This window comes from Haemorhous mexicanus, chromosome 9, assembly GCF_027477595.1.
Source record: "Haemorhous mexicanus isolate bHaeMex1 chromosome 9, bHaeMex1.pri, whole genome shotgun sequence".
Taxonomy (NCBI): Eukaryota; Metazoa; Chordata; class Aves; order Passeriformes; family Fringillidae; genus Haemorhous; species Haemorhous mexicanus.
In genome coordinates, this window is record NC_082349.1 from 10,851,543 (window position 1) to 10,877,481 (window position 25,939).

The 25,939-nt window shown below is 43.3% G+C and overlaps 1 protein-coding gene across 11 annotated transcripts in view; it reads right to left on the reverse strand.

The window, feature by feature from the left end:
* The window catches only part of ST3GAL3 (ST3 beta-galactoside alpha-2,3-sialyltransferase 3), a 187,305-nt gene that overhangs the window by 150,158 nt on the left and 11,208 nt on the right, over nucleotides 1-25,939 (reverse strand). For 6 of the 11 annotated variants that reach the window (XM_059853992.1, XM_059853997.1, XM_059853999.1 and 3 more), the window contains one exon: nucleotides 20,390-20,542. In XM_059853992.1, coding sequence (XP_059709975.1) covers nucleotides 20,390-20,504 — 115 coding nt within the window. In that variant the 5' untranslated portion in view covers nucleotides 20,505-20,542. Of the gene's footprint in view, nucleotides 1-5,179; nucleotides 5,243-20,389; nucleotides 20,543-21,212; nucleotides 21,290-25,939 lie in introns of those variants that run through there. The other 5 variants (XM_059854001.1, XM_059854000.1, XM_059853995.1 and 2 more) reach the window with 3 other exon arrangements.

Consider the following 25,939-nt stretch of genomic DNA (forward strand, 5'->3'; position numbering starts at 1 on the left):
CAGGAAATTCTGTTTAAAGTTTAGAAAAAACACATCTGTACTATGCAGGTTCCACCGAGTTACAACTATTTTGTGACTCTGTGAAACACCTTCTGTTCTAAATAAGTATTGCTCTTAGGATTTTAGTGCAAGTACTGCCCCCCAGATGAGATTGCTTCAGAACAAATTAATTGCAGAGGAATCAACTGCAAAAAAAGACAAACCTTCCAGTCTGCTGGCAAGATGATGCCAGGCAAAAATTCGGAACAATGCCTTAAAAAAGTGAGAACTCAATTTATCCTGAATAGTGCACAGAGTAAATCTAATAACTACAAGGTTAGGGTTCACTTACAAAGAATTTCCTTCCCAGTATAATGAAATATATTGTTAATGGCTACTATTTGAGTCCAGGAGTGAAAATCCAATGATCCTGCTGAGGTCATGACTATTACCCATAATAAACCGATTTTTACTACTGGCTTTCACAAGAGGAGCAGCCAGTTAAATAGAATGTGCACACTGGAGTGTTTTGGCCAGGAATTGAGCTAGAAGGACCTGGGCAGTTTCTCTACAGTTGTTCAACATATTCAATATGACTGAAGTGTCCTGCAGTAACAAATTCCCCCATCAAATTTCACCCTTCAGAAGATTTTAAGCAGGTGGATTATTAATGCCCTGCACTCTACTAGTGAAAATTTACATAATGATGCCCCAGAAGGCACAGCTTCCCATCACAGCCCAAACAGCCCATTCCCCTAGGCTCCCTCCTTTGAGCCATCACAAGGACTCCCATGGCTAAAGGTCAAACTGGCAAAATGCCTTTCCATTCTGGTTTTCTGCTGTTTTGCAGTAGGCTGGCTTTTTTTGCCATGCCATCAAACAGAAACAGCTGGCTCAAGGTAAGCTGTAGAAATAAGGGCTAGGGTTGAAGCACAAAGAATGCAAGTGATGTTCCAAAACACAGTTACAGCCAGTGCTAGCAGTGTTTCCTGCAGCCAAAGCCCAAAGGCACATTAATACCCTTCTATCCACTCCTCCTCCACTGTGGTTCTAACCCTACCAGGCATCTCATTTTCTGATCCCAACAGATTCCATCTCTGAAAGCTACCTACCACCCCAGAAACATGCAGAAGAATGAAGACAGATTGGAAAGAGTTATTGTGGCCTTGGAATATTTTTTCTTTTTCAAGCCTATCTATATAAGGTCTCCTCTCAATGAAATCACACTGCAGTACCTGTAAAATTATCCATGAGGACAATCCATGATAAGAGGTAGATTCAGCACAAAGTGCTTCAGTGAGTTTGCACTATACCTACTCTATCTTGCACCTACAAGGGGTGTCTTCTGACACTGTGGCTTGGATCCCTTTGCAAAGCAGAAAACCTCACTCACAAAGCAGTTCTTTTTGCCAAATTAATATAAAATAAGCCCATACCAGAATTCCATGGAGTCACAGAATGTTTTTGTTTGGAAGGGGTCTTAAAAACCACCTAGTTCCAACCCCCTGCCACGGGCAGGGATAACTTCCACTAGACCACTTTGCTCAAACCCCTGTCCAACATGGCCTTCAAAACTTGCAGGAATGAGGCAGCCACAACTTCTCTAGGAACACTCTTCTAGCGCCTCACCACCCTCACAGTACATAATTTCTTCCTAATATTCAGTCTAAACCTCCACTCTCAGTTTGAAACCATTTCCATAAGCATAGGTACATTACAGTAGAGTCAGAATACAGCAGTGACCAAACTGAAGGTGTCTCACTTCCATCAGGATTACCATTTCCAACCCCAAATTAACACCAACCTCAAGGCCAGAGAGGATACTTTCACAGTAAAGAAAAATTTAGGAGATTTTCACACCCTGTGTGGCCCAGCACATCACTGCAACTGCCCAGCACAGCTGTGCCATGACAACTGCTCACAGGGTGAGGGGAGGTGATAAATTGGATCACTGAAAAAGTATGGGACAAAAATCACCAAAAATAGTCCTTTAAAATGTTACTATTAAGTAGTCACTTAGAGCACATTTACCACAAAAATCAACACACTATGTAGCTGTACTCTCAGAAACTTAGATTTGGAAAGCTCAGGTCCTTTCCACAGGACTGAAATGATCCCTGGCAAAATGGTAACATTCCTTAAAAGCGGGTCTTAAATAACAGCCCACCTGTTGACATTCAAATAAAACACAACTCTGGTGAACAGCAGCCAGAGACTGTGCAAGAATGTGGTAAATAAAACACAGGAGGAGAGAGCAGGGCTGTCCAACAAGAGATGGAATAATTGCAACTTTGTCCCCAAACCTTTACTGTTTTTTTTATAATTTATCTCCAGAAGAAAAACTCTCTGGAAAGTTCCAGCATAATCAACTCCTCAATCTAGAACAAAGAAGGAACAGTCCCTCCACAACACTGAAGGACAAACAAGCTGTATCAGAATACACATCTTTGAAGCACTTCTTGTGACATCAGAACTAATGAGAAAACATTCATACTTAACCGGGGGATTCTCCACAAAACTACTTAGTAAATCCATAAATGCACGCTATGAGGACGGGCAGTGATCCAACAACGACTAATAACATGTCAACAGTTCCAATGAGTAACATATTAAGAGCAAAAAAAAATTCCAAACTCGGTGTGAAAACCCTCATTTTTTATCTTGCACCAACAGTACCCTCTGCTGTTCCAAAGCTGCACTGCATAAGGTGACATCCAGCCCTGACCATTGGAATACTCCATCCATCAAAAGCATCCACCTGGCTTTATTCACTAATTATCCACTTCCTGTAAAGATGTTCCAGATATATTGGTTACTTCCTACTACAGAGCCAGGTTTTGGGTTGGTTATAATGTTAATATATTTATTGTCCCAAGACCTTCTTCTGTGATTAGAAAAATACAGTTTTAGCCTTAGAAATATTTTTAAATTAATATTTTAAAACCAACAAAAGCAAAATAAATGGAAGGCTATCCTCTAAGGAAGACAAGACCCAGTCAACACCACAGTAATATTTTCTGGAACATTTCTGTAAAGCCAAAAGGGGGTTTTAGACTTTAAAATCAGCGTATCGCTCAACAGCCACACATCAGAGAAATCCAAATATTCCACCACAAGGTTTTTCAAAACTCATCTTGAAGGCTACATCCCATCTGGCAAATGGCATTAGGGGAAACAACACAGGAAGACTCCTGTGCTTCTGATATCCTCTGCTAACCCAGCATGCCCATGCTGGAAGAAGGACCATCACACTGCAGATGCAGCACAGCAAGAGCAGAAACAGGGAGGTGAGGCAGAGAATCCCGTGGGCTTTCCCTGTGATGAAAATTCCAGACCCATCCACGCAGAGCCACCATGAAGCTTCAGGAAAAGCTCTGAACCTCAGGAGACACCACCCTCAGAGTGTCCAGCTGATGATCACCATCAGCAGAGAAATTCAGAAACAAAGTGTAGTACTGTTCTTGTCCCCTCACGTGGAAGGCAATGTGAGGGAGGATAAGCACAAATTGTATGAGCACTACAGGGGAAAAAATGCCCCCAAGTGGGATTTGAAGCACAGGCATCTCACCACAGGCAGCCTGTATGAACAAGCACAGGGAGGAAAGAACATACAGGAACAAGGAACGCTCTAACTAGATTACACGGTTAAGATGACCGTGCCAAAATTGAACTGTGAATGAATACACTGAAATATAATCCAGAACTAAAGGGAAAAAAAACCTAAACAAACCAGAAAATAGAACTCTTTCCATATAGAGAAGAAACAAACTTGTACAACTTGCAATGGAAAAGAAACCTCTACTGCCCAATCTCAAAAGCTCTTCAGGGCAGGGTGACACATGACAGAAAATGTCTACAGAGCTTAAAACCAAAAGAAACTGAACAAAACATGTTGTCCTTAACTATATTGTCAACAAGACACTTCTACCCAGTTCAGTGTCTTCTTCTGAAGCATTGGGAGACAGCAGTCAGCTGCCTTTGACCAAAGGACACAACTTTGAAGCTTCAAGGCTGGTTTCATGTCTTCCCATCAAGAGCAGACTTAGAACCAAATTTTCATACATTTCACAGCAACAGCAACATGACTTCCAAGCATATGGCAAGTATACAAATATTTGATCTTGGCAAGGGAACAAAGGACTTCCACGGGGACTCAGTGGTGTTGTAAGGAGTTTTAGTGAACAGCAAGCTGATCTGAACTGGCACCACCACACTGAAACCCTCATGCCTTTGCACTGAAAAGCATCAACTAGAGCACAACTGCAAACCACATTTTTCTATTCCACTCATTCCAAAGAAATACATGCTGGAGCACCACAGTCCAAGAAATATACACACAAGTTAGAGAGTATTTAGAAGTAGCAATGTTTAATATTTTTTAAAAATTTGTCCACTAGAAAGATTATAAAGCCCAAATCTGAAGAAAGTAAGACTGCAAGAAGCTTATCAACCAATTTAAAACTCACAAACATATGTTGAGGGGAGATAAAAAATTAAAACAAGAGAGGGTGAAAGTCAGAAAAGCTTGCAATTGACTTCATTGTGGTCAAAGGGATTTAGAGTAGACATCAGGAAAAATCTGTCTAGAGGGAAGAACAATTAAGCACTGGGACAGATTGTACCACTTCCCCTAATTAGATTTTATAGAGTACTTATGACATATGTTGGAATAAAAGATGTTAAAAATATTGTTTCTAAAAGCCCAGAGAAAGACTTGGGGTAGTTCTTTCCAGTGCTATTTGCTACAATTTCCTATGAAGGAAAACATTTTGAATGGCCATTATTAAAATATACAACCTCTAAAATAAGTAAGATAAGGTCAGATAATCAAGAAAACACACAGTACTAGAAATCAAGCCAATTAATCTACACTTTAAAAAAGCACAATTATTTTCAAATAATTGGACAATTTTCAAAAAAAGGACAATTATTTTTCAAATTAAATTTTACTAAAGTATCTTAGAAAGTACCTAAATGTTATACAGAGGGAAAGGGAACTGCCTTGTACTTCCAGTTCACTCCCTGCTGTTTCTTAATGCCAGTGAGATAGCTGGACTAAATGTCAGAGTGCCAGGAGGACAAAAATGCAAGATAACGGCACTGAGGTACATAACATAAATATGAAAGTAAGTTTAAAATAAATACTAATTATGTTTTCAAAACTTAATTATTTTGCATCTAAACACTATCCCTTTCTTACCTACAGACTGACTGTTCAGGACTGACATTCTCACTTGCTGATATTATCTTGCTGCTGTCACTGCTTTAAAAAAAAAAAAAAAAAAGAAAATTAATTTGCAACCATTTTTAGCATTAGGACAGCAATAAGGAAAGAGGCTTCTACTTTATGGCCAAAGAAACATTGTTCTTCAATACTACCCAAGTCCTAAGAAGGTTACAATCACAACAATGTAACTTCCTTCTCAGAACAATTGACCAACATGCCTGTCGAAATTTGAGACTGGTTCAAGCCTGTCCTTTAAAAGAAGCCAAAAAACATTTGCCTTGATGGATAAACAACATGGAAGAAAAGAGAAATTAAAAATTATTAACACAGATTTGCGTCTATCTTCAAGATGAAACTTGCAATATGCAAGCACCTCCACATGTTTGTAATCCTGACAGAGCCCAGCATTCAATAGGCAATTGCAGGGGATTTATACCCCACGTGATTCCATGTAACTGCATTCCCCAAACACTTTATTGGACCCGACAGACATTCCAGAGATGAGGATTCACACTGTACAGGATGCAGGAAAGGAACCATCCAGCAATCTGTGCAAAATAAAGCCTTCTGGAAACATTCATCCCACTGGACATGGACAAAGGAAATACCACAAATAATGCTTTTTAATTAAAATGTGTTACAAAGTGTACACAGGAACACACTAGATTAAAAATATTATAAGATTAAATATCTTAGAAAAGGAGTACTTCTCAACTCCTACTAAAAGAAAAGAAATTATGGTATTTGTTATGGATTAATAGCTTTGGAAATCTCACCTTTCAAGGACCATAAGTGGAGGTGCTATGAGGAAGAGACAACCACTACTGTTGCTGCAGTCACTGCAGGCAGAAGGACAGACAATTGTGTGCAATGGCTAAAAAGACTCAAAAGGGAAATGAATTTGCAACATACAACACTATGGTTGCCACCAGCATGTATCTTAATGCAAAATTAATGAAATACCTCCAGCATTCCTATACCACAGAGTTTTGAATCAATGAAGCAATTCATGGGAGAGATTTAAAGAGTTTAGTGTGGATACCTGACTGAAAAAATAAACTACCTCAAAAATAGTTTGGAAAAGAGCATCTGTGCTACACCAGGAACCAGAACTTGAAGAAAATTGAAGGAAGATGTGCAGAGAGTTGAAGCATGATCAAATAAGCAATACAAATGCTCAAAAGGATTAGGAAAATCAAATGTAAGTACAAAAGGGTGACTTTAAGGACACCTCTCCTTTTGGATGCAACACATTGCAGTCCCCAACTCGCTCTGAAACAGGCTGCAACCCCAAATTTATAGTCACTTCAATATTGAACAAACCTACGTCCAACACTCCAGATATCTCCACATTTTTAGTCACAATCCAGACATGGCTATCATTAATAGCTGGCAGCAGCAGAAGTTGTTAAAACACATCAGTGTTCACACCCAATCCAGCCACTTTCAGCAGCTCTGCCTTCTCCAGAGGGAACCAGTCACAACACGCATGGCCCCCCCTTGCAACCTTGCAACCATCATCTTCTCACGAGCCCTCAGCCTCTGATTACACAGCAGTCAGTAACAGCCATCCTCTTTCAAACAGTTCTTTGTTATTCTGAGCTTACTAAACAGCTGTGTGTCAAGCACTCGGAGCCTAAATTAGAAGTATTGCACAAACAGCCACTGCCTTTCCTCACTGACCTTCTCATCTGTTGAGTTCTGAAATTTTGAGAGACAGCCCTGATTACTTTAGTAATTACTTCTCACAGTGTCTTCTGGTCTTCACTTTATACCTACAATTATAAACCAAAAATAAAGTGTAGGCATAGGAAGACATATTCAATTCTCACTCTATCCTGCAAGTTCTTCAGGGGAAAGTAGCAACAATGGCCACAAGTTATGGATTAGGATGTTCTGACTGGACATTAGGAAAAATGTCTCTACCAGAGCGCAGTGGAACAGGTTGCCCAGAGAGGGTGCCTGGTACCTGAAGTCTGTTTTTCTACTCATCACTCTGTTCTATACTCCCTTAAAAGCAACTCCTTTTGGACTGATCCCCTTGAGAAGCATGAGGCCTTTGTGGCAGCCACATCAATACCTACACTGTTATTGTATATTCAATACATTCAATATTGTACATTCCATGTTAAGTGCCCCTTCATCGACCCGACATTTCTTCAGCCAACTCCAATACGAGCACCTCCAGGGCAACAAATGCACTGGATAAAGAGGTGTGTGAAACATAAGGTGATGCACCAAAAAGTATACAGAACTACTTAACTGAGATAAAACAACAAAGGAGTTTAGGAAAAGGGGTAGAGGAATACACAAATATAAAAAAACCACTCCAAAGGACAATGAACCCTCTGTTCTACCACATCATGCCTGGTCCCTAGAGAGGGCTACAGACAAACAAGAGATTGTGCAGGGATTGTGCAGATGATCAAACACCAGGGCACTGACACCAGGCCTGTGAGGAGAGACTGAGGCAATGAGCTTGTTCAGCCTGCAGAAGACAGCACCTGGGGGAGGCCAAAGAGCAGCCCTCCAGCACCTGCAGGAAGCTCCCCAGAAAATGGAGCCTGGTTCCCAAAGTGCCACGTGGTGGGACAATGAGAGGCAGTGGGCACAAGCTGAAATGAGAGGTTTGGACTGTTGGACGTAAAGAGAAGTTTGTTCACCATGAAGGTAGTGAAGCATGGGAAAAGACTGTACAGAAAGGTTGTGCAGTCTCCATTCTTGGAAGTTTTCAAAACCTAACTGGATAAAGACTTGGTCTCAGCTCATAATTGATGCTGCTTTGACCAGGAAGTTGGACTAGAAAGCTAGAGGAAAATAAATCTACATGGATTAGTTTTAATGTTCAATTTGTTCAGGTTTAAAATAACTTTAAAAAATCTTAAGCGTTTTTAAGAATAGAGCAAGACTTTGCAAAATTAGAGGATAATAATAGTTGGAATGAAGTAACAAAGTCTGACTTCCTAAAAATTTTAGATTTGTCTACTTTTTCTTCCCCCTGCAATAATGCAAACATGGTACTCAAAACCTTATATTCCTGTGTGATCTCCCCAGAATCTTTGGGCAAATACAGAATTCCAACTGAATGCAAAAGAAAAAAAATCCACTAGGAAAGACCTTCTGAACACCAGTGTCAGGAGATAAAACCAGAAATTTGTCACAAGACGTCATCTGAATGATCAGATTATGAAAAGAGCTACAGGCAACAGTAATGGACTGTTAAATATAAGTGGATATAAAAAGCAAGGTTTCTCCAAATTAAAGTACAGTAAAATCAAATGACTCCACAGAAGGTTTTCTTAATTTTCACCCAGGGGATGGCAGCTGCCATTCTGTAACTGTGATGAAAATAAGAATGCTCTGGGATTTTGCTTTTGGGGTTTTTCGTGGTTTTTTAACCCACCATTTGCCGTGGCCGTGACGTGGCGGGCGCGCCGGGCCTCTGCTGCCCCCGCGCGGTACCCGGGCGCCACTGCAGGCCGGCCGCCCATCCTTCCTCACCTGCGGGGCTCCGCGGAGCTTCCCGGAAAACCCTGATGTTCCCGCAAAAATCCTCATGTTTCCGTAAAAGTTCCGAGTTAAGCACGTCGGTCTGTCCGGGACGGATTTAAAATAACATTTCCTAAAGAGCTGGAGGGGGAAGGAAGGAAGGTGCCTGTATTTTCACACAGTATCAGTTCCCTGGATTAATTCACTACACAAACAAGATTTTTAGATATCTGAACACAGCCAGAGGAGCAGAAACAGCTTAGCCAGGAGCTCAGCAGAAACTTTCCAGCACAGAAATCCCCTTTCATATTGCCTACTCTGTCATGTTATTTAGTCTTTACAAAGACTGAAGTATTTAATTGGAAAAAAAAATTAAGAGCACAGAACCAGGTAAAAAACTTAACTCCTCGCAAAAAAAACACATGCAATTTTCACTTCAAGCATGAGGAATGATGTGCCTTGAAAAAAAACCCACTACTTATAGAAACAGACAAGAATAAAACATGAAAAAAAAATGCTCACATAGGAAGAAGTAAAAAATTATCATCATACAGCCATCTTAGACATTTTCATAAACAGGTCCTTGAAGAAAGAAACCATCCCAAGATTAGTTTACACTGAATGGGGACAAGGATAAGTAAAGTTACTTAAGGGGTATTTCCCTTCCTGCAAAGCCACAAACAAACACACTGCTCAGCAAAGTATACTTACACTAGTACAAAATTATGTCAACACCAATAATTAACACACAACAGCCAAGATGGTTAAGGGTTTTTTGAAATTGTTTGACTACATGGTTGCACATTAAACAAAATACCAAGGTTTTTTACTCTTATCCTAATGGTTCTTCTCACTTTTCAATTCCCATTTCCGGAGGTCAGAGTTAATCCTTAAGAAGCAATTCTGCATCTGCATCAAGACTGTATCAGAAGAGTGGCAAATCCACTACACAATAGCAGGTTTCTCTAGTCTTCCATCCATCCATCCATCCATCCATCCATCCATCCATCCATCCATCCATCCATCCATCCATCCCCAACACAGGAAGTGTAAATTGCATAGGAGAGTACAGCATAAAGAATACTTAGGTCTAGTATACAAGCTATTTTTAATTCTTCTTGGAAAAAAACAAGTTTTAGTAACTACATCAAGAAACAAGAGGTCCAAAGGTCAAAAAACAGCAGCCCAAAGTCCCCTCAGATAATGACAGAGTTTCTATTCATAGAAGGACAAACTGTTATATAATACAATGTGCTGTAATTATAATAACAACTTTGTGGGAAATCAAATACACAGTGAGAAGTAATATATTGTTATACAGTACTGAAGCTTTGATGTTTTTCTAATATGAAAAAGGCATCTTTTTCAATCACAGAATGGTCTGGGTTAGAAAGGACCTTACAAGATCATCTAGTATAATTCCTCCTCTGTGGGCAGGGGACACCTTCCAATAGACCATGTTGGTCAATGCCCCATCCAGCCTGGCCTTAAACACTTCCAGGGATGGGGGATCCACAACTTCTTTGGACAATGTTTCAGTGTCTCACCACCCTCACAGTGAAGACTTTCTTCCTCACACCTAACTGAAATCAATGCATAAACCTATCTTTCAAAAGTTAGAAATATTAAAATTATATTTGAAGCATTGTTAAATAAAAAGGCAAAATTAGAAAATTCAATCAAAATTAGCACATTTTTCCACTGTAATTCAATTTGCACTCGCCAGGTTGCATTAACTCAGGCTTTTGCCTCTAATGAACTATCTGACCCAAACACAAAAGCTCTGGACTCGAATATATAGAAAATAATATTAAAATGAATCATAATGAAAAATAATAAAAGCCTTTCCATTGTTCAAATAAGGCACTTTTAAACAGAGATTAGAGCAGCGGTGCTAACAGAAAAAAGCAGCATTACTAATTTCCAGCAGCTTAATGGAGAACCACCCATGCTCCACTTGGAACCTGATAGAATTGTGTGGGGCAAGTCTCAAAAGGCTGAAAAGTCTTTGCAAGTAAATTTACAGTAATTAGGTTTCTAATTATACCCAGAGCATTAGTGATTGCTATGGTTAAAACAGCCTGAACTGCTTCATTGTTCCTCTCTTTCTGAAAGCTCAGTCTTTCATTGTCTGAGCAGAAATTCTAGAAGTTTAGTCTGCCTGAACATGTATTTTTTTAATGTTTAAACAGAAGAACAGAAAGTCCTTACCTTACGTGGGGAGAGCAAAATTAAACTTCTCCACTATAAAAAACAAATACTCCCTGGTATTTAAGCAGCATGAAGTACAGGGCCTTTGATGGGGCAAAACTGAAGGCTGAAAAGCCCCAGACCAGAATTCACAAGAGTTCAGGTTGCACACTTAGTTCTGAAGGCACTTGCACAGATGCATCTGAGGCAGCTTCTAGCAGCAACTCACAGCAGCCACATCATGCCTTAATTACAGCACCTCCATCACTCCACCAGCACTGCCCATGCAGACCATGCTTCATTAACAGTACAACACTCTGAAATACTGCCTGGGCTTTTACAAGCATCCACAGGTGACCTCCGCCACAAGCAAGCAACTGCAACATATTGCTGCCCTCCTGAACTGCAGACACAGAATGTGTAATTATAGGACAGGGAGTCTCATTTGGCCAACTGGACTGAGATGAAAAACCTTGAGACCTTTATTCTATTCATAGCTCTGCCCTTGAGCTGCTGCATGACGTAGAAAAATTTGACTTCCCTGTGCCTCAGCTTTCTCTGCCTTCCTGAGTCAGGTCTATTCATCACCCTTCGTGCTAAGAAATGTGCCTCAGTACATTTTTTTCATTAGTATGTCTGGGCACAATTACAGCTGAGAAATAATATTTACATAGTATTTTATAGCTACTCTGATATTGATTAACTTGTAACAAAGACAAATAGATGCAATTGCACTTATAAATTATTAACATTGCAACAGCAAGGGTAAGCCTTCAGAAGTAGGAAGCCATCAGCTACTTATCTGTTAGGAAAACTCAGCTTTTATTAATTTCTGTTCCATGCTTTTTCCACTACTTCTTTTAAAGCATACATGCATTCACAGTGCTTTGAAAGAAGATCCTCCTTGGAACATACACACTCACTGCAGTTACAAAAGATATCAGTTAAAATTTTCTGTAGTTATTAACTCATTTGCCCTGTGAGAGATTAAGGGGTACACTTCCTGCACTGCTGCAGCTCTGATGACTCACATTTAACCAGTGTCCAAACACTAAAACTCCCAGGGTAACAAGTGTGAAAAAGTGACATGTTCTAACAGAACCAAGTTAAAGTAGGAGGGATCCCATAGGGATATGAAAGAAGTTTAAAAAATGCATGTTTATAAGCACTTAAAAATTGAAATAGCGGATTTTAACACATTCTGATTTTTTTTTTTTAACTGAGCAAGGAATGCTAAATTCTGACACTCAGAGATATACACTTCCTGGATTGTTGAGGCCTTTGGTTATGCAAAATACCAAGAACTGGTTAAGAAACATCCTGTAGTTTCTGTACCTGACTAGGATTTTGGCACTATCCTCCCACACTGTTATTCTCTCAGGAAAGCAATGCATACAAGAGCAATATAATCACCCAGTGCCATGAAGGAATAACCACTTGAAATCAGCTACCTCAGGTTCAAACTATCTATTCAGGATATGCATGCACAGTACAAATTACTTTTTGCTTGGATGCACAATTACATTCCTTCTGAAGTGCAGAAGAGATCCATAATTCATAGAGAGCTATACCTCATGACCCAAGTGTACTTGTCCTTGCAAGTCATACCCAGATTGTTTGGCTGCTTTATTACCTCAGCCTGACACTGTGATGCAAACCCAGACTGCAACGACAAAAAATGAGATGTTATAGTGACAATGTTGACAGAAGATAACAAAATAGGAAAAATCTCTGAAAAACATCCCTAAGTGTGACAGGCACAGTGAGAATCAGTACCAATGCCACACTTAGATCACAGCAGCAGCAGCTGTCCAACTTGAGACAAGTTACAAATTACCTCTTTTGTCCCAAAGCCAGCAGAACTGATGTGAAACAGAATTGAAACGAGCATGGAGGGTGCCCAAAACCAGCCTGTCTGTATCAAAGTCAAGGGGGAAAGTGCCATCTCTTCTATCAAATGAGTGGTGGAGGGAGCTCCCACTGAGGTTGGCAATACCTTAATCAGTACAGCCAGTGCTGCAATAGTACAGGTGAGAGGTGGGGGGGATGCACGGTGAGGAGGAGGAGGACAGTCAGAGAAGCACTCACTAACACAGATGACAGGGCTCTCACAAGGAGGTATTGTTTTCAGCTGAACACATTGCTAAGGGGTTCACAGTCAGCTGAGATGAATAAATCCTTTCACCTCTGAAAGCACTCAGCTGCAGAGCAATTGCTACCAGAGGTAAAGTGCTTTCACTGCAATGTACCTTTCCAGAATATGGAAAACTGCTGACTTTGACCTCTGCAAATCCATATTGGAGGACACAGCTTTGGCTGCATGTAAGACACTGAGCGCTGCTCCTTATGAACACTCTCCCAATGCACCCATCCGAAGTCACAGCAACATACCCTTCCCAAAATTTGTGGGGAGGCCAGGGAGAAAATGCACAAATTGAGCAAGTGAAGCAAGGGAAACATGAAGTCAGGCTGAGGTCAACTGAGTGAAACAATCAAAAATCACACTCTGTTTTAAACTGGGCAAGTTCCTCAATTGTACCCATCACTAAAAACACAAATGGAGAGATGGGGGAAATAGAAAGGGACTCAAACGGCATCAAGACAGTCACTGTCAAGAGAAACAAGAGCAACTTATTTCAGAATGCAAAACTAAGGCCCAGCCATACGCAGGGAGATGGAGAAGTGTTCTTGTACCTTACTTTTCCATCTTCCTAAAAGGTCAGCACTCATCCACAACTAAAACAGTAACCCAAAAAAGCCAAAATGAAGATAGCACAAGTACAGTGTTACAGCCACCCCTCGAGCCACAACATGCTTAGGGTGTTATGCCTTTAATGACCTTCACTAAACCTGCTCCTTATATTCTCCTAAAGCCAGAAGAGTGTCCAGGGAGTTTCCTCCTCTGGAGAAGTCCCAAGGACAAGGCATGTTATACTTGCTCCCTCTCTCAACAGCTCTGTCATGCATCATTTCCCATTGCCCCTGCAGAGTTTTGTCCTGTACTATTAACATTATAGCAGCACTCAAAATTCCTGGAGAGACAGCTGGGTCATAAATTAATGCTGGGTATTTCACTAAATAAGCAGCAACAGATCAGAAAAAGACGAGGCACTAGCATTCCCCTATGTTCATTGTCTGTCCTGTGAAGTCCTGACTTCTAAAATACAGAGAGGCACTTGTGAATTTCTGGATTTGGTTTTTAAGTCTCCTCAGTTTTGATTCACATTCCCAGAGCAGACTGTCTCCTCTGTCTTGGTGGCACACAGGCAGCTGCCGTGGCTGAGCTGGGCAGCAGCTCTGTGCAGTTCCATTTAACAGCCGCAGCAAGAGCAGGCAGGAACACACACATCAGCTTCCAGCCAAGCGAGAAATAGCTGGCACAATTACAGCTGTGAAAGATACTACCACAACTGAGTGTCCTGGAGCTGCTGGAGTTTAAGATTAGCCATGCTCCTTATTCTGGCAGGCTAAGAGGGAGCACAAAAGTAACTTGAGCTGTGACAATTTCTGGGCACCAAATCAATTTTTTTCTTGTGTTCTGAACAGATAAAATCATTATCCACCATAGTTAGTACACTACAGCTTTAAGTTTCTAGCTGAACACAAATGGAATACTTCAGCCCAATATGAGAAAAACTTAGAAAAGTTAAGCTACTTTACCAGACAACTCTTGTTTTAAGTTCTATTTTTACATCTTTGCTTCTACTATGCACTGCTGTCTCAGTAACATTACTTGCTATTTTTAGCATTTCAAAAAGCATCACTGTGATCCTCAAATCCCTAAAGCATCTGAAAACTAGCAAAGAGATCCATAAAACTGTAGCTGGATTCACGTTATAAGAACTTTCTAAACATTTGTTCTCAATTTTGGTGCAGAAAGTACAGCACTAACACACACTACAGCTGAGTGGATCAAACGAACCTTGAAGTTACTAATAACTAAAGCATTAAAGAAATCACAATAATCCATCTGTGTGCTGTACCCAGTCTCTTCCTACAAAGCAGAAAAACCCCAAAACAAACCCAAAAAACCCCCAACTGTTTCAGGAAGCTTAGAGTGCTGCCCAATACTGTCCAAAGCAAAGAAGTATTGCCCACAAGGTTAATCTCTCAGGCTTTCCAGACTGGGAAGCAGAGGCAACAGCAATAAAGTCTACTTTAAAGAATACACACACACCCCCCCTCTAAAGCTAATGCCATAGATAGTGAACAATTAAAATTGTTAGCATCACCATTTGCTTGCTACCACTCACAACAGCACTGAGTGCCTTGTCAAAAAATACTTTCCCTCAACCACCTAACCATCAATTCAGCCATCCCAGCTCAAGCCACTTTCATCAGATTTTTGCTCCCAGTGCCAAGCTGAGCTGGTCTGGAGTTTTTGTTTTTTGTAGGAGCACTCCTGCATTCACAACTTCTGGCAAAGGCAAGTAGGACAGTCACAGCAGAACACAAAACACATTACGTGACTCTCTCAACAAAGAGGACAAGTTTGTCTCCATGGCCTAGTTGCTCACACACCAACTGAATGTCTTTTCATTGGTTCTTCACTAAACAAAGAACAGAAAGAAGTCAGATGTCAGTGTATGTAAGATCCACACCCTTGACACAGAACAAATGACACTCCTAGTAGCCCAAGACAACAGCTGAACCCATTCACCCTGGATACCACCACACATCCATAAGCCACCTGAGAAAGAGTAAACATTTTGCAAATCCTTGCAAGAAGATCCATTTCATCAGTCCATTGTTAGACCCTAATACAAGAATTGACAAAAGTACTGTTTTCACTTTGAAAGATGTAAACCAGTATTTATATTGATAATAAAGGTTTGATTGCTTTTGATTAATTCAGCCTTTTTTGCTGCATGACTGGTTTCCATGGAAATGCAAGCAGATTAAAAACCTGCAACCAGAAGTGAGTCAGTTTTGCCTGTTTATGTCTCCTCAGTTCCCTTGGAAACAGACATTAGAAAAAAAAAAGGAGTAAAAAGGATAAGGGTCCTGAAATACCTTTGGAAAATCTCCTCTCAAAGCTTTATCTCTTTGGCTGCCTTGTCAGAATTAGAGTTGAAAATAACACAGAGCAACAGATGACAGAATAGTGACTTGATTTTTTTAAGGAGACATCAACAGAACATACCTGGAGATAATTTAAAAACCACATTCAAACTGACAAGCTCAAATTGTATTAATGTGGGTTTTGGCAAAAGTACTTCATGCAAAGTATATTTTTCTTTAAATTAGTTCAATGCTAATGTAGAAAGAAATACAATAGAGAACAAGAAAATAGCATCACACTGTCCTTGTCCCAAGGATACTTCAATACTTTGAGACAGAGGGAAAAAGTAAAAGCTGACTTGGGTGAATGAGTCCAATATTTCCATTGCCAGGATGCTTTATAATGGAATCGTTCCTTCTTTACAACACACTCGTTTTGAAGTTGCAAAATCAGCTATACACACATCAGGTTAAGTAACTCCGTCTCCCACCATACTTTTCAAAGACAACAGTGCACCCTCCTACGAGCTGTATCTTCACACTGCTACAGACAACACCTTCCTTCCTCCTCAGAGAGCATCAGGGAAGGAACAGGACAGGAAGTTGCTAGGAAAGAGGCTGCTGTGCATGTCTCAGACCTTCAAAGCCTGCTCCTATCACTACCATTACTATGCAAGAACTCCCTGACAACCAAGTGGCCAGAAACACAAAGAACAGCAATACAAATATTTGCTCCTCTAAGTTCCTTCTAGAATGTTCAGGACAACTAAACCTGATTGCAAACTAGTTATTTGCTTGTTTGCCTCTCACATCACACTATCAGTTCTATGTGTTCAGCATACCTGTGTGCAACTCAACACTTCATCAGAGAGCTGTGGAATCCACTGTTACTGCCTGTCTGGGAAAAACGTGCAGGGACAGTGCACATCTCTTACCACTACTGTCAGAGACTGAAGCTGCATTACAAAAATCAGGAAAGAGAACAAGGAAATCTGTCCTAAACCCTGCTCATGTATTCCCAACCATTAACAGAACTCAAGGGTCCTCCTCCATTCAGCATTACACCCCTTATTTTTGTACTTTGCTGCTGCTCTGAGAGCTAACAACATTCTGCCACCAACATGAAACCAGACCTTGGGAAGATTAGCCAGTCATGATATTCACTAAAAGGATGAGAGAAGGGTAGCAATCACTGGAGGTTTGTCTTGAATAGAAGAAGGAGTTGAACTTAATTCAATGTTAATTAGTTCACATTAGCTGAATTCAATCTATTCTTGTCAAAGTAAAGACAAGCCTTTAAAAAAATTAATTATTTCCTCTTCTCCTTTGTATTTTGGCAAGGTGCAGAGTCATACAAGAAGGAGAATAATCTTGCAGTACTCACTAAGGCATCACTCACGGAGGACAGATTTAACATTAAGTGGAGAACATTTCGTGTTAAGGGAACATTAAGAGAAACATTGATGTGTATCTTTCAGTCTATTTCGAAGTTCAGCCTCCTTTCTTGTAGAGGTCAGATGTACATATAAACAAAATAATGTAGCTATTCATTTACTTTAACAGCTAAATACACAAACATCCAAGTGTCAGGGAGACTAATTTACAAAGTAAACCACTTTATAGTTACCATTCAAATTCATCCATGACAATAATAAGCAGAGGCATCTTCTAAAACATTATGTGAACAAACCACACAAGCAGTAAATAAGCAGATCAAGTGTTTTCCACCATACTCTACAACAAATTTGTTTATTTCCATTATTAAACACAGGTGTCAAATTTACTAAAGCCAGTCTCTGAAGAGATTGCAAAGGCATCAGGTGCTGGGAGCAGCTTAGTTTCATACTTCCTCTAGCACAAAGAACAGAACAAAAACAAGTGTCACTGCTGAAGCTAGGGAGTCACTATTAAACAGATGAAAGGCACTGGTCACAAGAAAAATGAAAGTAATTTAATAAGAAGATAACTCACACAAAATCAATAATCTCTGATTACTAAGGACACCAAAATTAACACATCTGACTTAGTTTTGCCTTTGGGGACATCAGCATTATCATATCAATCTTAAGGAAATTTACAAGGTCACACACCGCATTGTAATTCAGGAAATAAAACCACACGGCACCACCTATCTGGGGCACTTAACTAAGCAAGGCTCCCCTTCAGCAAATACAAAGTATAATTGCCCATTATACATTGTCTCATATTACACATTCTCAAGAAGGCCTAATCAGTTCAATAAGTAATTCAAATCTGTCATTTGTTAACTTCCAAATGCAGATTTCTAGAACATTATTTATTTACCATTAACTCTCCATATGAAGTTTCCCAAAACGGGTTTTAAATTTCTACTTTCTATTTGCATAAGCTCCTCCTGTGTTAAATTACATGATAAATAAAATAGGTTTTGATGCATTAAAAAAAACTGAAAACAGGTACCATTCTTACTGTTTCAAAAGTAACATCTGCCCCTTTACATTAGGCTGCTGCTTATGCTAATATTTCAAAGAACTTCATCCAATATTTAAGATACAATCCACAAAAGTGTCTAGAAGGAACAACAGTACAGTCTAAATCAATTGTGGCAACTGATAAAGAACAGTCAGCTAAATCCTCCAGCTAGCATCATCTCTGTACATGGTGGAGAAGCTAAATGCAAGCACTGCAACTTCCAAGAATAAATGAATGACACATTTTACACAAAAGAACAGAGAAAGGGAGACAAACCAAAGGTCTGTTATGCTACCTCACAGTGCTCCTGTCAGAATATCCTGGTTACCCAAAAGCAGCCAATGCACTCAACAGAAATCACTCTAACTAGGCTGCAACTTAGAGTCATCTTTCCGGGCAAAAGTGTTCCATTTACAGAAATCCACAGCGTCTGCACACAGATTTGCAAAACTGCACTGCAACCCAAAGTTACCACAAAGCCTCCCAGGGACTGACATGGTGTAAAACAACAAAGAGCACACAAAGCTAAAGGCACAAAATCTGAAGAGGATTGCAGAAAGTTAGAACCCTCCCCAGCACCTTGGTGCCTAACAGATAAACACATAGCTGCTTCTTCATTTGTAACAAAGATCACACACAAGTTGTGGCATGAAAGGTTTTTTTTGCAGGCCTTGGGAAGTCCAACATGATTTCCTGGTGGCATGAAGGAAGTAAAGGATGATAGGTGTTATAATTTCATAAGAGATCACCCTGTAATAGCAGATATGCAAAAACTGTTCTTTTAACCACAACTTTACTTATTTTCATGCAGAAAGGATTTTCTACATGTTGTCAATAAAAGTACTACTTTGCAGAAACATATAATGAAGATTTTTAACTCCCTCCCTCCCTCTCAAGCACAAACCTGAAGAAAAAATCCCTGCTCAGAAAAACACTATGCATCTCCTTTTACAAATTTAGTCTTACAATACTTGTTCTAGTCCAAGGCACCTCAGTAGTTCCCCTGTCATAATCAGTGCACCAGAACAAGTGTTATATCCAAGACATCATCTGTCATCATGCAAAACTTCTCAAGAACACACAACAACAGATTTGGAGCATACAGAGGTAGAAAAAAATGTCAAGTTTATAAGCATTGCAGCAGAAACCTCTATCAGCATGCACAAAAACACAATACAGCAAAGAAGAAATTTGACCAGTGGCTTCTTGTCAGTTGTGGATCAGTGTTTCTCAGCTGCTGATCCAGGGAGCAACAGTCAGCTCTGAGACATCTGAAACAGCCTGTGGAACAGCTGCAAGGAAGGCTGGCTTGTGTTTTGGGCAGGAGGGGAGAGGAGGGAATTGCTTTCTTGTTTTTATGTTTTCAATAAATAGTTCTTGCATGCAGGCAAATTCAACACAAACAAAAATAAGAGCAGCAACTGAGCAATCAAAACTCAGCCTAATTTCATTGCAACTGTAACCTTCTACGGCCTTACTGCAGAGTACAATCCTCAGATTGTATTCAATGAGGTCAGATGTCTCTTTGGACTTAAAAAGGTTGAAAGACATCCTTTAGATGACAGATAGTTGGCAGATATTAACATGGAAGATAAATGGAAGATGAGGATTTCTGAAGGACAAAGTAAGATGATGAGATAATCAGCATATATGATTACAGAAATAAATCAAAATTCACCAGAGGAAAAAAACCAAACTTTTCTTAGATATGTTAAAATGCACAGAGGATTCAGGAAATAAAAACCTCAACATACAAACTCTATTTTGACAATTAGGAATCATAAACTAACAGAATATTCCAAGAACTGAGATCTCTAATACTAGATTTATAAAGCATGAACCTGCTGTTGTACCCAGTAATAAAAGTAAAGCCATAAAGAGCATTAGGTAGTCACAAATTCGACCCCTTAAGCATACTAAAAGCTCTAGCATTTGAGTGGGCTTAATCACATCCCTCTAATACTACTAAATCAGAACCACCTCACCACTATTGCAACTATTTAACAGGCGTTTTAGGGAGCCCAGAAACAGTTGCACCGTTCCTCTACTTACTTGAATCCTCCCATCTGAGAAGGTGCAACTTCCAAGCAGAATAGTACAGAAATCCCAGTACCAGAAAGAGGCAGAGGGCTAGCAGCAGGTTACGCATAAACACCAAGAGTCCCATCTTCACATCTTCACATTAAATCTGCTCTTCTACATGACCTGAGAAAGAAAAACAGGTTGAGGCTGGAGCCACCTTCTCCAACGGGCATCCTCTCCAAAACGTGCAATCCCATACCCACCATAACGCACCGTGCTCCTCCACCAGGTAAAACACACGCGTTCCCCAAAGCCTATCAGCGGAACAAGAACCACCCCAGGCAGCCGCCTGTTCTGTCCGTCACAGGGTCACCGCCACGCTGTGACCGAGCATCAGCCCCGCTCCTGTCCGCTTCACAGGACCGAGCCCAGCGCGGCCCTGGCCGCCGCGGCCTGGCGAGCACCGCGTCCTCCCGACACGCCACAGAGCAAGCCCCCAGCGCCGGGGTGTCCCGCGGACGGGGGCCCGGGGAGCGGCCGGCGCGGCGCTGTTCCCGGCTGGAGCTCCGCGGAGTCCCGGGCACTCCGCGCTGCGGGGACGCGCTGCCCTAGAGGCGGTACCGGCGCCTGGGGAGAGGGCTCGCCGGGCCCGGGCAGGACGGCAGCTGTCCGCCAGGTGACAGCTGCCAGCGGCCGGCTGGAGCCTGGATTTGAACGGGCAGCGGCGTCGCCACCGCCGGGCTGCCCTCGCCTCGCCGTGCTCCGCTACGCTCCTACACCGCGCCCCGCCGGACCCCACTCGGCACGCCAGCCGTCGTGAACGGCCCTGCCCGCCCCCCCCGCCTCTCCTCACCCGGCCACCGCCGGCCCCGGGCCCTCGGCCGCCGGCTGCGCCCCCCGGGCGCGGGGCTGCGGGCGCCGCCATGCCGGGCGCGCCCAGCGGGACCCGCCGCCGCCGGGGGGCGCCGCGGCCGCCAATGGCGCGCCGGGGCGGGGCGGGGCCCGCCCGCATAGCGGCTGCCGCCGGCCAATGGGACGGCGCGGGGGGTCACGCCCCGGCCAATCGCGGGAGGCTTCCGCAGCCAATGGCGCGCGGGCAGGGGGTCCCCGCCGGAGGAGCGCTGCGGCAGGGCGGCGGTGCGCGTGCGCAGAGCGCCCCCCAGAATCAGCGCGTGGCGGTGGCGCCGCGGTAAACGGCCCGAGCCCGCTCCCCCCTCACGGCCGCCGCCGGGCATCGCTCCTCCTCCAAATCCCGGCTCCGCTCCCCAGTCACGCCGTGGCGCCTCTAGAGCACTGCGGTGCCTCCAGGCATAGCACCGGGTGGCCCCTGCCAGCACTATACACGCTGTCAGGCTCCGCATTGTCACCCCACAGCGCTGCACTTTCCGCCAGCTGAAGCACCTCAGCTGCTGCCCGGCCGCTGCCCCCCTGCAGTGACCTGGCATCGCCCGCCCTCCAGGCACTGCACTGAGTGCGCTGCGTCTCCCTTCAGGTGCTATACTGCCCGACCGCCGAGCACTGCTCCGATGGCCTCTCAGCCCTGCCCCGCTCTGCACAGCCAAGCTGCAGCCACGACACGGCAACGCAACCCTGGGTTTGCTTCCATCACGGCCCCGCACAGCACCTGTCCCTGCTGCACAGTCCGGCCACTTCCTTCACGCTACCGTCCAGCTTCTGCAAACCCTTCCAGCACTGTACACCCAACAGGGTCCTGCCCTGCCCCTGCACGGCTCTGCGCGACCTCCCCGGTGTGGCACAGCCTCCGCCACTGGCCCACACCAGGCCGGGCGGCACGGACTTCCCAGGTGCCCTTCCACTGCACAGCACAGCTCACGCCACGCAGACAGTGCAGCTTCCACGCGCCTCCCGGCATGTTACAGTCTCCACCTTCTCACTGCACAGCTGCCCTCTGAGCACAGCAGCACTGGGAACAGACTGCAACACAAACTTCCGACAGCATTGCCCTCGTTCTTGCTGGCCCCACAGCCTTCTGAGACAAACTCTTAACATGACGCCTCTCAAGGATAGAATGACAAAGGGAAATTATTAGTAGTGAAGGGGAAAGTCATCTGAAAGGAAAGAAACGGTGAGGAATAAACCTGCATCTTTAGTGACCAGCCCAGTGACCCTCCATTTGTCACTGATAACAGAAGGAAAACAAAAGGTGATTTTAAGGGAATCTTAGTAAGATCATGTCTGGCATGGTGGCAGCTCCTACTGAAGTGAGCCGAGCTGATGTTGAATGGCAGACACTGCCTTGAACAGCACAGAGCTGGCTGAGCACTGTTGACAAAGGCAATTGATAAAAGGCCAAGTTCCTGCTGGTCACAGGGAGAGCTGGTGGGGGCTCATACAGCCCCATTTTCACAGGCAGAAACCCCACTTTGTGGTCTACACAAATGAAGTCAGTGCAAGTTGGTTGCTAGTGTGGCACCCACACAGCCAGGCTTCCAGAGCTACGATGCTCCTCTACAGCGACTCAAGGGAGACACATGTCACACTGATAACACCATTGGGTTTTTTGGATGCCAACAGCAACTTATACAGACAGCACAGGAGACCAACAGACTCATGCAAGCACCTAGGTATCACTGACACCAATATCCCTGTGAGGAGGTATATGGGAGAGGGGACACGACCACATTCATGCAGCCCTGTCTATCTGTAGATCTGCCCCCAAGCTACTGCCCCATCAACCCCCAGTTTGAAGGGCTGACCTGCTCAGGATGCTCGTTGCTCTGAGGCAGCTCCCTTCCCTCCAGCTTCACGGTGAGCTGGCAGCCAGGGCTGGTGCAGGCAGCTTCCTCCTATGGCCCCAGCTCTGCTCATTTCTTCCAGCAACTCCACCGACTCCTGTGCCACATCATGTCTGGCTGGGGCCCAGTTTTACTTTACAAATGCTTGCTTTATGCCTGCTCCTCTCTTCCCCTCTTCATCCCTCCATCTGCGTAAGCTGGCTCTCATCTCCCTGCCTCAACCGCCAGTGTCCCTGTGACACGGAGCTGCTGCACTGCCTGCTGCCACTGCGCCACATCTGCTCCAGCTGTCCCCAAGCTTCACCTAAACCGCCCCCGTACCACATTTGAACCCCACGGTGTGTGGGCACAGCAGGTGATCTGATTTCAGTGATGAGATAAGCAGGGACCTACAGCACGAAGCCAAATAGCGACAAGTCTGGGGCTTGCTCCTGAGCCCGTGTTTGTCACTCAGGAAACTCTAACCCCGTTATCAGGTGTCAGTGTGCTGCAAAGAGCCCAGGATGAAGCCATCCTCCTTGCCAGCCTGGAAAAAACTCAGAAGGCAAGCGCTGTGCATCTTGGAAAATCAGGTACCAGCATCTGGCAGCTGTTTGATGGCCATGAGATGAATTAAGGCAATGATTAGTGGCGTGATTTGGTTCAAGTAGCAGGACTTTAGTCTGAACATGTTCCTACTTAGCTTACACATTTCATTCGCAGGCAGATGTCAAGCTGGATGTTGCTAGGAGATAGACAGCAGGGGAATAATTAAGTCTGATTAAATCCTATCATATTGCTGTGCTGCTTTCCAGAATGCTCTGGAGCTTTTTAAAGCCAAACTGACCAAATGATCAGGCAAGTGATCTAGCCCATCCTGCTCAAGAAAACCCCCTTGCAGCAAACCAGCTGAGCCTGTAGCTACCTGTGTGTCTGCAGAGAATTTCCTACAGCAACACTGGCCATGATCTGGAGAAAAAAGGCTCTGGCAGAGGGCACAGCTGGTGGCTGCATTAGCAGGTAGCATAAAACAGTTGGGGCTGGTCACTGCTTGGAGCAGGCAGTGAGGGGTCCTACCCCTGTGTCCCTGCATCGATGCTGCAGAGACACTCGTGTTGGATTAAGCATGACTTGGACACATCACCATGACCATAAACAAAGCTTCCTTCAGCCCTTCTTTTGAAAGGAGCCCACCTGAGGCATGCCAGAATTGCTCTGCAAATTCCCCTCATGTGCATGAGGAGATGCTGAGCAGCATCTTTTCCCACCAGTAAATTAACTTAGGCTGTAACTATCTGCATCAGATGCCAAACACACACATCAGCCTCCAGGTTTCCTTCATAGAGATTTCTAATCTCATTTTGTTTCTTTACCCTATAAAAATTACTATTCTAATACTCACACTGTAATCCTTCTCCCCAAATTAAATGTCATCAAACCAGACCCAATACTAATTAATGCAATATTTTTTGATTAATTACATACCACTATATACCACAGCAACGATCTTTTTCAGTAATGGCTAGACAGAGATCACTTCTGCTGATACACAGGCTCAAGGAATGCAATCCAGGCTGTAAGACACTTGTAGTTTGTCTTATCTCTCTGACCAAACTTGTTTCATCTCACACACTCATTATGTATTATTCTTAAATGCAGACACTGAACATGATCAGACTGTGGAGAACACTTTACGTATCTGGTGCTCTGGCTACTCTAAGAACAGAAATCTTAAACAGTATCAGCACCAGGTCCACACAAAAGAAGTTAAAACAATCTGAACTTGGCTCAAAAATTCTGCCACCCTCCAGATGTTTTCAACAGCAAAGAATCATACTTACCACTTTGGGAGCAGATAAACACCTGGAGCCTGCCTGATTGCCTCCCCAAGTGCTCTGCCTGACTGGACCAGCTTTCCAAGGATCTTCCTCAGGTGACGTGACCCAATGGTCCCACCTGGCAGGAGGTCATGCAAGTGCAAGCCCCTGGCCAGCACCCTGCTCAGCACTTCATTTCCTTGCAGTAATTCCAATACACTATGTTTGGTTCACTCATAGCTTCCAACAGAGGATGTAGGCTTGAATTGAAGACAAGCATTGAAGACTCCCACTTTTCTGGGTCTGTTTCAGGAGTCCCTCACCCTCACGTTCAGAAGAGCATCCCACCTCCCTGTGTCTGGCTTCAGCTTGCAGACATACCATTTTATTCTGCCTTCTGCTTGATTAAAGAGCCTTTTAGAGCCTGGCATTTTCTCTTTGTGACACTACACATATGCTGCAAGCAAACCCCCTCTCATCCGTCTTTCTGAAAAGCTAAATATACTGAGTCGCTTAATTCTCTTTCTGCCAGGCTTCTCCTCCCACCCTCAAGCCATTTTTTGTGTTTCTGCTCTATAGAGCCTCTCTGCTTTTCCTGAATCCTTTTCAAGATATAGAATCCCACAATGAGCCTCCCTAATGCTTTGACACAGGGATTTAATCTGCTTTTCCTATTTTCTGTCTTAAAGGGCTGCATTAGTCTTTTCTACCATAGCATCAGGATAAGGATTCAGACAGGATCATCTGGAATCTTTTCCAGACCCCCTGCTGGCAGGTTAGAACCACCTGTATCTCAGCTGCACATCCAGGAACTGATGAATGGAGTTAGCTGGTTGGAGACACCTCCACTCCCACACACCTCCCTCACTTGCTCCCTTGTCCTAGAATCATGGATGTCATGGTTGCCACATTTGGGGGGGGCTTAGGGAGCTGAGTTTGGCAGGCCTTAGGAAGATTTGCTAAGCCCTGGTGAGCTGTCCAGGAGCAAATGTCCTGCTCCCAGTAGGTTACTGCACCATGCAGGAGAG